Below are 11,867 nucleotides of genomic sequence, written 5' to 3'. Positions count from 1 at the left end.
AAACATATCTGTTCACCAACTGTGTCTGTCTGTTGTTGTTGAGCAGGTAGTGGACAGTGTTTTTTTTATTTTTTATTTCTGCACACCGTGAATGTAAAATCAACACCTGAGCTGAGATTCACTATAAATCTCCATAAAGGGAATCTTGACTCCTTTCTCATTGTCATTGATTGAGTGAATGGGCAGCACATGAGGCCACATCTGTAAAGCCACAACTGTATTTTTTTCTTCACTGCAGACTTTATTGCTTATGTCCTGTATTTGAAATCCACAACACGAGTTATGTACAACTTGAAGACACCAATCTGAAAAGATGTGATGGAGACCTTCCTGCACAGCGAAGTTCTCCTTGAAGAGAAGCACCAGGTTCTTTACAAACCTTTTCTACTGTTACCATAGGATATTCACAAGTGTAGTGATGATTTACATTAACACATGTTTTTAATATTTAAATGGCTCCTGACACCATTTTTTTAGAGTCATGAACTACTCATCTTTCCTAACGTTAATTAACACATAGCAATAGAGAACTAGCACGAGTCTCTACTAGACCAAACCCTGGTTTTAAAGACATTTCTGCATATCTTAAAACAGTTTGAATTATTGCCAAAGAATAGAAAGGGCCAAGAACCTGTGCTTCTAAATAATCACAAGACAGATCAGTGTCAGTCCATAAAAATAAGGCATCACCAAGGTAGGAAATATCCAGAGAGAATGAAACAAGAAGAAACTGAATTGCACTTGTTTGGCAAACTTAAATGTGTCCTCTGAAGTTGTTTTTAAAAAGTTCCAGTAGCTTATTTATGTTACATTATACACACAAACACAAAGAATATTCCTGACTTACAGTAATGCCAAAGAGCCGAGAGATGCTCAAACCACTGCATCAAATGTGATGCTTCATCCATCAAAAGGTCTTTAAATAAAAGACGTGTTTCATATCAAAACTTAAATATCGGTTAAAGTTTTGGTGGATTGTCTCATAAAGCATACGGTATGTCATTTAAAAAATAAGGAAAATGCACACTTTTTTGTTTAATGTAAAAAGAGTGTGGTTTCAGTTTATGAGGATAACAAAGCAAAAGGAAAAAAGAGTCATTAAGTATTTCATATGGGAACAAATTAGAAGAAGCTGCCTGTCGTTTTCTCCCACAGGAAAAAATGACGGAGTAGCTGGTGTGTACACGCGATGCGAGCAGACATTGTAGAAAATGCTGCGTTTTTATTTATTTATTTATTTATTTAAAAAGGCACAATCTCAGGATGTTTTTCAACAAATATCCAGAGTTTCAGAGACTCTGTTCTCCTCAGTCTTAAAAACAAAAATCCATACAGCGATTCAGTTCTCAGGGCAGTGGCTGGAAATGGCACCAGGAGCAGCCTCCCACCACATGTAGCACATTATAGCTTTTTTCTTTTCTTCATTGGAGTTGTTTTTCAGTCACATGGTCATTCATAAAATGAGTGAATTGAGTGTCACATGGGAGGGAGGAGGAGGAAGAGGAGGAGGCGGAGGAGAAGGCGGAGCCCCCTGCCAACGTGTGTCTCGACTTCCTGGCTGATATATTTGGATCAAGCGAAGGCACAGATGTGTTTGGTAAAGAGGCAAATTAAGAGTCAATCATGATTTCAAAGGAAAACCCGACCGCTCCCAAACTGTGGAAACCTCAGAGAGGCGTGACCCCCGTGCGGCGGCGTCCCCGCTGCTGCACACACAGTACGCACACATCACATGTTCCCCATGAAGTTCTTGTTGGGCTGCTGGGTGTACCACTGCTGCCGCTGTTTGCGAGCCTCCACCTCAGACAGCAGCGCCTGTCGGTACGCCTCGTACGACTTGACGATGTGCTCCAGCTCCTTCATGAAGAGCAGCTTCAGCATGCCCTGATACGTGTCCAGGTCCGCCAGCTGGAACAGCTCCCACTTCAGGATGTGGTCGTACCTGACGTGACAGAGAAGAGACCGGAGGTAAATCCTCAGTATCACCTGTACTCAGAACTTTCATCAGTTTAGTTTATTAGTTTAATAAGGGACAGTGTGCAATTACATTAATCATTTGCAGGAAAAAATGAAAAGATGGTTGCACCAGATTTAGCTCACAGCTAATTTCCATCTGTAGTCCCTACACATAACATAAAAATGATAAAATACACAGAATTACACAGACCACAAGCTACTATACGAAAGTGAGGCGTAAAAAAAGACACAATTAGACAATAGACAACACATTAAACAATACCGAAACATGTATGAGGTAGGCAACTTATGACAAAGTAAAAAATCTTCTAAACAGTTCAGCTCCTCTAAAGTATGGTAAAGGTAAAGGGTAAAGGTAAAGGTACTTTATTTGTCACATATACAGCTAGTACAGTGAAATTCTTTCTCTGCATTTAACCCATCCCTGAGGAGCAGTGGGCAGCCGCGGTGCAGCGCCCGGGGACCGACTCCAGATTATGAGCCAGTGCCTTGGTCAGGGGCACTGACTGGAGGATCAACCTAGCTGGCATGTTTTTGTGGTGGGGGAAACCGGAGCACCCGGAGGAAACCCACGCAGACACGGGGAGAACATGCAAACTCCACACAGAAAGGACCTGGGCGGCCCGGGATTCGAACCCAGGACCTTCTTGCTGTGAGGCAACAGTGCTAACCACTGTGCCACCGTGCCGCGATGGCTTCAGTCCAGCCAGTGGTCAGGAGTAATCTCTGTTTTGAAAGGCACACAACTACAGTATGTATATAAAGGTCCCACAGGTCACTCTGCATTTCAGGACATACAGTAAACCAGCGCATGAAATCCAAGGAACTCTTTGCAGACCTCTGCAATAAAGCTGTGGTGAGGCATAAATCAGGGAACGGGTATGAAACCGTTTCAAGGAGCAAGTGGCCTCAATAATTCTGAAGTGAAGGACGTTTGGAAACACCAGGAGTCTTTACTGGAGCTGCGCCGTGCAGCCAAACTGAGTAACCAGAAGGTCACTGTGAGGTTCAGACGTCCATCTCAGCAGCATCCCATCATCCAGGCCTTTACAGAAGGGAGGCTGGACTGAAGCCACCGTGAGTACAGGGCATGTGACAGCCCAAATGGAGTTTAACAAACAGCATTTAAAGGGGATTCGCCTATTGACATAATCCCTATAGTCATAGCAGTAGGTTCATTGCCTTTAATGATCGGTGCATGTTGTTTTGAGATACGCAGGGCAGAGACGCGAGCTGCTCAGCGTACACAACTCAACAAGAAGTTGTGACCTGCACATTCACCACGCTATGAAACAATCACGTATAATTATGTAACATTATGACACATGAAGCAAATACTCCGCCCAGCAGCCTGTCAGGAATGTAGTTCCTGCTGCATTTACCTCGAAAACAACTCTGTCTCCTAATGTTACATGATTATTTCATAGCGTGGTGAATGTGCAGGTCACAACTTCTGCACCAGAGTGTTTTGGAGTTGTTGGATTGTGTATTTGATGAGGGACAGGGGACCAGTACCGTTCACCTCCGTTGTGTTCTCTGAGCAGCTCACGTCTCTGACCCGCGGATCTCAAAACAACATGCACCGATAATTAAAGGTAATGAACCTACTGCTATGACTATAGGGATAATGACCAAAATGTTGAACTATCCCTTGAAAGGACTAGTGAGGAAGATGATTCTCACAGAGTGGGCTCTTTGAGAAGATACGTGTGACCAACACCACACACCTTGTTACCCGTCTGATAACCACCGCTACAGTGAAGTAGCGTGGTGACTCATCATGGATTAATGCGGCCAAATAAATCCTGAAGGAAACTCGCTGAAGAGGTTTGACCTGACTCTGGAAACCTCGTTCATGAGCTCCTCACAGCCTGTCCATTCATGAGTTAAACACTGAAGGATGACCGTGTGTAGGATGTGTAGTACTCACTTTAGTGGCGCGCGGGCGTACACCTGCAACCAGTCTGGGATCTCGGCCGTGTGGTACGGGTTGGCTGGGACCAGCACCGGCTGGTTCCTCTCCGCTGGGCGAGGCTGGTAGGCCACAGGGGGCGGTAGTGGCGGGGGCTGATCGTAGCGCGGCACGCTGCAGGATAAAAACATAGTATATTATGTGCACATTACTTCACCCATATCAAACCAATATGCACAACTCAACTTGTACTTCTGGTGTGTTTTTCTTCTTACCAACCACTCAAACTGTTTTACACTTTCATACACTTTTTACTGAACATCCATCAGGTGCAACATGAGAGCAGAACAGAGCAGCGGGGCCTTATGTAACACAGGAAGTACATTTTCTAGTGAGTTTTTTCGTTCAAATTGTTTTGAAAATAGTAAAATTGATCCATTCTGGGCTTTAAAAGGAAGCAAAGCATTAAAATTAGGACCTGACCGATGTGAGATACTGTCTCATCTATACATAAACACACATTTTCCCGATGATCCCTCAGATATGGTTTTAACATTTTGTGACAAATATGTACTGGAGCTTCAACATTTTACTGTTGAACAATCGATAATTGATAACTTTGAATATAATTAGAAAAAGGGCAAAAGCTGAAAATAAATAATTACACACACAGCCCTGCAGTGTTGTGTAGAGCAAACCTACATAAATAAGATAATAAGATAAAAACTGAATGAACTTAACACTAACAGTGTTTTCTCTAGTGGACAGCCAAGGCAAAGACATCAGTTTAAGTTTGCAAAAGTCTGAAGGCACAAAAAAAAGGTACCAATACGGCTGATAAAGGCTAAAACAGCGAAGGGGAAAACGTTGGTGCCAACAACTTTGGCTTTAGTTTTAGTCGCCGTACCTCGGAGCACAGGGGTGACGATACTGTGCCCTCTTGTTGATGTGATCCACATAGTAGACCCCGAACTCGGCCGACTCCACTTTCTCCCAGCCCGGAGGGAGCCCTTCCCTCTCCAGAGGGTGGCTCCAGTGTGTAGTGTTAGTGTTGTGGTCGATGTAGTACTTCCTGCCACGGATGGTCCAGTCGACGGTCCAGCCGGCCGGAAGTGGGAGGTCCTCTCCCGTAAGACTGGAGAGGTTCCCCAGGGACTTGGCCTGTATTCGACCTATGCCTGAGGAAAACAAACATTTCTTTTTAGAAACCTAGAGGGAGGTCGAGAGATGTCTGAACAAACATACAGCGGAGGAGCAGCTGCCAGCTAACAGCACCTCTGGGGAAAGACCAAATATTTTCAGAAATCTCTAAAAAAAAAACAGCGTGTGTGGGAAAATGTCATTTAAAAAGCAGAGGAATGTACAGCATTTAAAAGGTCGGTGCGATGTGGCAACTGCACATACAGCAGGATAAGGGAGGAATGTGATGAATCACGTCTTAAAGTATGACTGATGCCGTGTTGAGCCGCGCAGTGATATTGTGAACAGCGTTGTTTCATCCCCTTGACTCTTTGACTGTTATGACGGAGCATCTTATTCTGACCGACAATGTTTGATGAATGGTAGGAAATGGGAGTGTTGTTACTTTTGGACAGGAAAGGCAGAGATCTCTGCATGGCCAGACACACTAACCACTCCACAAACGCTGTGTAAGAGCAGACAGCCGAGCGGACTCACTCAACAGGTCCTGTACTTTTTTTAACTGGTGAATAATGTCAGCGAGGAATGTCGAGCCAACAGCTGTGAGGAGTAGGAGGAGGAGAAGTGGTGGTGACTCAAAGTGAATAAGCCTGCAGGGACCCAGAGAGAGAGAGAGAGGGTTGAAAAGACAAAGAGAATGTGCGGGGAATGAAGCATCTCGGCAAAATGGCGACTACAATCTGATAAATACTGCACGAGAGTGACAGCAACAGAGCTGCAGCTCCTCGCCAGCTGCTGAGTGAAGGGACGGAATGTGCAGAAACACTCGTCGTCGTTCTCCTCCTCCTCCTCCACCTCATCATCATCATCCTCATCCTCATCTCTGACCTTTTCTCCAGAGAAATGGCAACACGCCATACTCACAGCAAACCTAAAGCTCAATGCATCACAAAGACTTCAGGAACAATTTGCAACCAGAGCTCAAACTCCAAAATCTGGCATCTCTGAAAGTATCTGAGTCCATGATGAATCCCATTGTATCCAGGCTTCATGAGTGCAAATGCTGTATTTGATCATCCTCTTCCTCATTGTTTGTTATTTGTATCTTTATGTCCATGTTTAATGTGACAATGTGCTTAAACTGTTTGTTTTCTAACTATATGTGCTGCCGTTCCTGGCCAGGTCTCTCTTGTAAAAGAGATTTTTGATCTCAATGGGACAAACCTGGTTAAATAAAGAATAGAATAATAATAATAATGATGTCATGGGATACAGTCAAGTGCAGGCTGCTGTGTTTACAACTGTGGTGATGCAGTAATTGAGTAACTTAATATACAACTTTGTATTACAGCCATCGTAGGTTAAAAGAAGAGCTAGAGGCTTAATTTTAAACCTGGATAACTCGTTAAGACAAAAAACTCGCAAATTTGTATTTTCTCTTTTTTAAACTTACACTTCAGGGAAGCTACAGCTGCACCAAATTAGAGAGGTAATATGTGAGGAGGTGCCAAGTCTAATGAAATGAATGAAGTTGGTATTAGGATCCATTATATTACCATAGTGCAGCTCCATCAGGATTGACAGTGTCAATAGTTCCTGTATTATGTGTGGTTATCACAACTTAAAAAATGCAAAAAATACGTGTGTAAAGATTGTTTGTTGTGTCTTTGTTAAAATAAGACACTATTGATTGAGATTTTTTGATCAGATTAGCAGACCGCTCGATGCGCTCCACTGAACGGGGATATTTAAGAATCAATCTCAGCTGGGAAGTATTGATCTCTGGTATATGATGGGAGAAAGGATCTGATTACATGTACTTATGAAAACAGTGTTTTTCTTTATTTGCATATTTTAGTTTTTGCCCATCAATTTAAAATAAACACTACCTTTAAAGAACAATTACTGTAAGAAGGTCAACATACTGTAAATGTGGAATAAACATAGTAGGTGACGGTGTCTGTCAGCTGACTGTAGGTAGATGACTACTCCAAAAACATCTCTGCTGACAAGTCATTAGCCTTGTGTGTAGTGTAACGATACCAGGGCAGCAGCAGCGGCGCATAGACGGATGATTCATGCTCGTGAGCCGGCTGAGGCTGAGACATTTGACTGGGGGCGGTCTGCAAATTACTAGTTTTGCCAGCAGATTCAGCAAACAGAGAGGTGAAAAATGCAGAGCCCCTAATGCTTGTTTAACTTCACTCCAAACAGGAATCCATGACATGCGATAGGTGGGCCCGGCATAATACTAAAGCGTGTGTACAACACTGATGACTCAGCCACAAAATAAAAGGTTCTCTATCATTTGGGGGTGGGGTGGAAAATTCCTCTGCCCCCTGAAATTACACATTTATGTCATACGAATGTTTACAATGTGGAGCACAGTTTTTCTAGCTGTTCAGTCAGTGACCACCGCCAGCCTGCCCAGCATTCCTTTCAATGAGGCCTGTGTGGTCCACAACTCGTCCGTAATACTTCTCAAAACAACAATCATACATTGGTGCTTCAACTGCTGCTTTTTCTCTGAACACCAAAAAGTTGTCTTTAACTTTTTTTCCCTTCTGAAAAAGAGGAAAAAATCTCTGAGAAGTTGCAGACTTGCTGGTGTGATTGTGATTTCCCCCTCATACTGAAACATGACTGCCCCAGCTTTCATACCACAGAATTTGCAGAGAAACAGCAATAAAAACACAAACTTCAGTCCCTCAAGAGACCATGACTGCCTGCCATGTACTTTCCAAAACCATGTGTGCAGTGAAGTCCAAGCCTACAACTCCAGACCTTTGTCAGATTTTCAGCTCTCCCTTATTACTTTCTATTACTTTATCTGTTAAAAAGTGAGAATCAAAAAGCAAATTTCATGTTTACCTGAGGGGGGTCTGCTTGGCGCTGGGGGAGTGTGCTGTCGGGGAACTCTTTGGAAGTTGTGTTCATTGTGCTCATAGTATCTATAGTCCTCAGGAAAGCGGTCCGGGACCCTCCTGGGCTGGGACTGGCGTTGCTGCTGCTGTTGCTGCTGCTGCTGTTGCTGCTGCTGCTGCTGCTGTTGCTGTTGCTGCTGTTGCTGCTGTTGGTGCTGCTGGCTGTCATAGTAAGGTTCAGAGGGGTAATAATAGCGGGCAGCGTCTCCGTTCTCAGACATGGGGCTCACGTCTGTGAGGAAGGACTGTGAGGAGCCTCCGTACTCGTGGGGCAGGTCTCCCAGACTGCGAGGCAGGTATGGGGGTGCTGACATGCGGTGGCTCTCTCTGCGGGCCACCTCGTGAGGAGGCCTCTGCACAGGGGTCCGGAGGAAACTCTTATTGCGGGACACCACGGGCTCCCGGCTGGGCGCCACGGTGTAGGCAGAGGGCCCCATATCTGGCAGAGGGACCTCTGTGCGTCTGGGAATAGTGGGTCCATGACGGATGAATGAGGGCATAAGATCTGCAACCACACAAACAGAGCAGGCCCAACTGTCAATACTAGTCAAGTCAACACAGACACACAATGCCAGTAGACATCAGAGGTATCTAATGTGCTTATGAGCAATTTGGAAGTACTTGTAGGGGGATATGCTGTACTTTTTTTTCACTTCACAGTTATCAATAGTTATAAGCAATTTGATATTAAACCCCAAAAAAATAAAAAGGTCTTAAATTATAAGTAAAGTAGCTCGAAACACGTCATGAAACATTTACAACATAGAAATTCCAGTTGCATTTGAACGCCTCAATAATGTAAAGATATCAAGCATTATAACAATGCGCCACCTTGATTTACAGCTAATAAAACACTGTATTTATCAACCACTCCCACTGATATGAAATCACTAATGATCAATCTATTGAACATTATTATTGTGACAGCGCAGAGCTAAATGACAACTCTCATTCAATGTCAATGTACACAACTGGACAGATGTAGGCTAACTAGCAACAAACCTTCATGACTTTTCGTGAATAAAGCGGCAGGAAACAGTTAAATATAAATTGTATTATAACTCTAAAAAGACATTTAATTCAGGATTTATTATCTATATTTGTTACACTGTTTACTTTGTGTAGTAATGAGATGAACTCTGAACTAGCTATAAACTAGTTATCAGGTTAGCATTCAAGAGTTGTCAGTTTATTAACGTTATATATATAAAAAAGATTAAACACTATGTTATGAATTCGTGAGCCACAACAAATGGTGTAATATATCTCCACACTTTCACATCAGTGTGCTGGTTACTGTTGGTTTGATACTTTTCGCACCGAGTTAATAATAAGTTTCGTTGGCGATGCTAACCGATGCTAACTCGAGCTAACCGATGCTAACTCCGACCTGTTGCTGCTCACTTCACTTCACTTACTTCTCAGGAGCGGCGACGTTTCCTTCTTCACATATTTCCCGTGTACCTCGGCTGGTTTCGACGCTTCGTTTTTACTTTTCTTTCGTGAGAGCATAACTCAAGGCTCGGAGACATCAACAACAACAACAACTACGACGAGGACGAGGACGACGACAACAAAAACAACAACAACTCGGCGCTGCTGCTATTTCATGGCACAATCCCTCGACTCTGAGTCTGCGACCGTCGTCCCGTTCAGTTTTTAGCAAAGCGCGGAAAGTCGACATTTTTTAAAAGTTTCAGATTAGCCAGCGGGCAAGTTAGCCGGCTAACTTTTACGGGGAGGGAGCGACTGGGAGCGTCTTTTCCTGCCGCGGTCCCGTCCAGTCCGCCCTGACTGACTGACTGACTGGGAGCAGCGCTGCACGTCGTCTCTCCCTCCGCTGGCCCTCACTGGGAAATGGTTAATGCTGCGTTCGAGACAACTCGGAACTCGGAGCTTCCCTTCCCTACCCTCTCGGACCAAGCACCGAACTTGGTGGTGGGGGGGTCCACTCCCCAAACCCATCAGAGGCTGTACAGACCTCTACACCTTCAAATCACTCCGAAAACCCCACATTTTAAACTTACTTTTAATGTGTAGGCTAAATAAATTTCTGTTTTTCTATCTCTGCGTTTTATTCATTCTATTCCTTTTGATATAGTAGCCTAGCTAGCTTCATTGTTTCCTATTTTAACCTATGATTTTAACCCTTAATTCTGCTGTTTTTATGCATCAGAAAAAAGCGTGTTATAGCCTAAATTAACATTTTAAAAAAACTATTATCTCCCAGTTGAAAAAACTCCGATTTCCGATTTCAAAGCGTTCGAGACGCATCACGCCAATAACCAAAAACCTGGCGGACCGGGGACAATTTTGACATTTGCACAAGTTCTTCACGATAGGCATTAAAACGTTACAAAGGGCATAAAAACAGTAAAAACAAAACAAAAAAAGTATTTAAAAACAATGAAACAGTTCGTTTAAAATCGAAGACAAACAACTACACGACTTTACAGTGTTCCACAACATCGGTGGGTAGGTGTCTAACCATAAATAAATATATTATATTTATAACGTTGTTGGTTGACGTCAGACAACTGATTCTCGGAGAAGTCGGGTCAGATTACTTTTTTTCTCTGATTTTCCCGAGTGGGGGCTCCGATATGAGGTGGCGTCTGATTGCACTTTTTGAAGTGGGAGGTTGGAAAAATCCCGAGTTCCGCGTTGTCTTGAACGCAGCATAACTCCACGGTCCTGCCCATCAGCAAACTCACCTTCTGCATAATGTTGACAAGTCGGCGTCACTGCTCATCCATCAATACCACCACCACACATTACTGAACGCTAAAAGCAGCTATAAATAGACTTGTTGTCCCAAAATATGACATTAATTAAACAGCGGGGATTAAATAGTGATTGTGACACTTCGATCTAATGGGTAAAAGTGGAAGCATTCAATTGAAAATAGACCTGAATTCAAAATGTCATTAAATACAAATCTATTAAAAGTACCCAAACCTAAATTGCACATTCATTGTGCTGTGCAAATATATGATTGGTTTAATATGAGCACAGGCTCAGTGGAGCTCCTTTTGATTGCTTTATAAGGTTCTCAGTAATATACTGTTAATGCACAGTTCATCGCTAAAGATATCTAAAAAAAAAAAAAAAAAACAACAAAAGACTAATGTATGCATCTCACCTGAAACAATACATTTTACATGAGCAAAACATACTTTATACTCCATAAAGTTCACAAATAACCCTGCAGGAGACTGAGAGGATTCTCTCTAAACAGCAGCACAGACAAATTCATCCAAAACAAAAATCAAACTCAGCAAACTCAGTTTATGTGTTTTATTTATTGCTAAAAACACACAACTTTACCCTGTCTTCAACTTTAGTGCTTTAGTCTGCAGCAATTTCAAAGACAACATCCTTCATTTGCTCTCACACACACATTCATCATGGCACAGTCTTTCAGTACTGCTTTACATATTGCACCAGGTCATAACATTATATTCACATATAAATAATAAGCAGGTATTTCCGCTTGGCAGATATTTAAAAGTGAACATGTAACATGAAAGCAAATACTATTAAAAAGGTCACCAGATTATTTAGACTATTTGACTTTTCGGTTTATATGATTACACTGACAGACAGGTTTCTGCTTCTTCTTTACATAAGGGCTCGTGACAGATCAACACAATTAATCTCTTTGACAACACAGACAAAAGAACACTTGTATAACGAGTGCACGTCAGTATCGCTTTTCTCTTTTGAGAAAGCTTCATGGTAAAATATTTACTCATTTACTGCTTTGAAAAATAGTTAATTATAAATAACTAAAATATCACGTTTTCTTTACAGTACAACCTTCACATTCAGGTCTTCATAGGTCCAACACAATTATTGCTGAGAATAAAATTAAAATAGTAAAAATTTAGGATAAAAAATGTCAGTGGACATGG

At 42.6% G+C, this 11,867-nt stretch overlaps 1 protein-coding gene across 1 annotated transcript; it reads right to left on the bottom strand.

The window, feature by feature from the left end:
* Positions 1-228: 228 nt before the first annotated feature.
* On the bottom strand, positions 229-9,782 carry sav1 (salvador family WW domain containing protein 1). Its single transcript, XM_083998635.1, has 5 exons — positions 9,372-9,782; positions 7,901-8,458; positions 4,797-5,067; positions 3,908-4,063; positions 229-1,942 (listed from the first exon to the last, which is right to left on the bottom strand). Exons 1-5 carry the CDS (start codon positions 9,463-9,465, stop codon positions 1,729-1,731), a joined length of 1,293 nt encoding a protein of 430 aa, XP_083854761.1. The 5' UTR covers positions 9,466-9,782; the 3' UTR covers positions 229-1,728.
* Between the last annotated feature and the right edge of the window lie 2,085 nt (positions 9,783-11,867).

The sequence above is a fragment of the Trachurus trachurus genome (genome assembly GCF_905171665.1).
Source record: "Trachurus trachurus genome assembly, chromosome: 22".
Classification (NCBI taxonomy): Eukaryota; Metazoa; Chordata; class Actinopteri; order Carangiformes; family Carangidae; genus Trachurus; species Trachurus trachurus.
The sequence above is the reverse complement of the archived record's forward strand: the minus strand, read 5'-3'. Positions and strand labels throughout refer to the sequence as shown.

Excerpts from the sequence above, each read along its gene's own strand:
- sav1 (XM_083998635.1), bottom strand. The coding sequence starts at position 9,465 with ATGCTCTCACGAAAGAAAAGTAAAAACGAAGCGTCGAAACCAGCCGAG. Across the intron at positions 5,068-7,900 it reads GCCAAGCAGACCCCCCTCAG|GCATAGGTCGAATACAGGCC; the intron begins GTAAACATGAAA and ends TGTTTTCCTCAG. Across the intron at positions 4,064-4,796 it reads CGTCACCCCTGTGCTCCGAG|CGTGCCGCGCTACGATCAGC; the intron begins GTACGGCGACTA and ends TTTATCCTGCAG.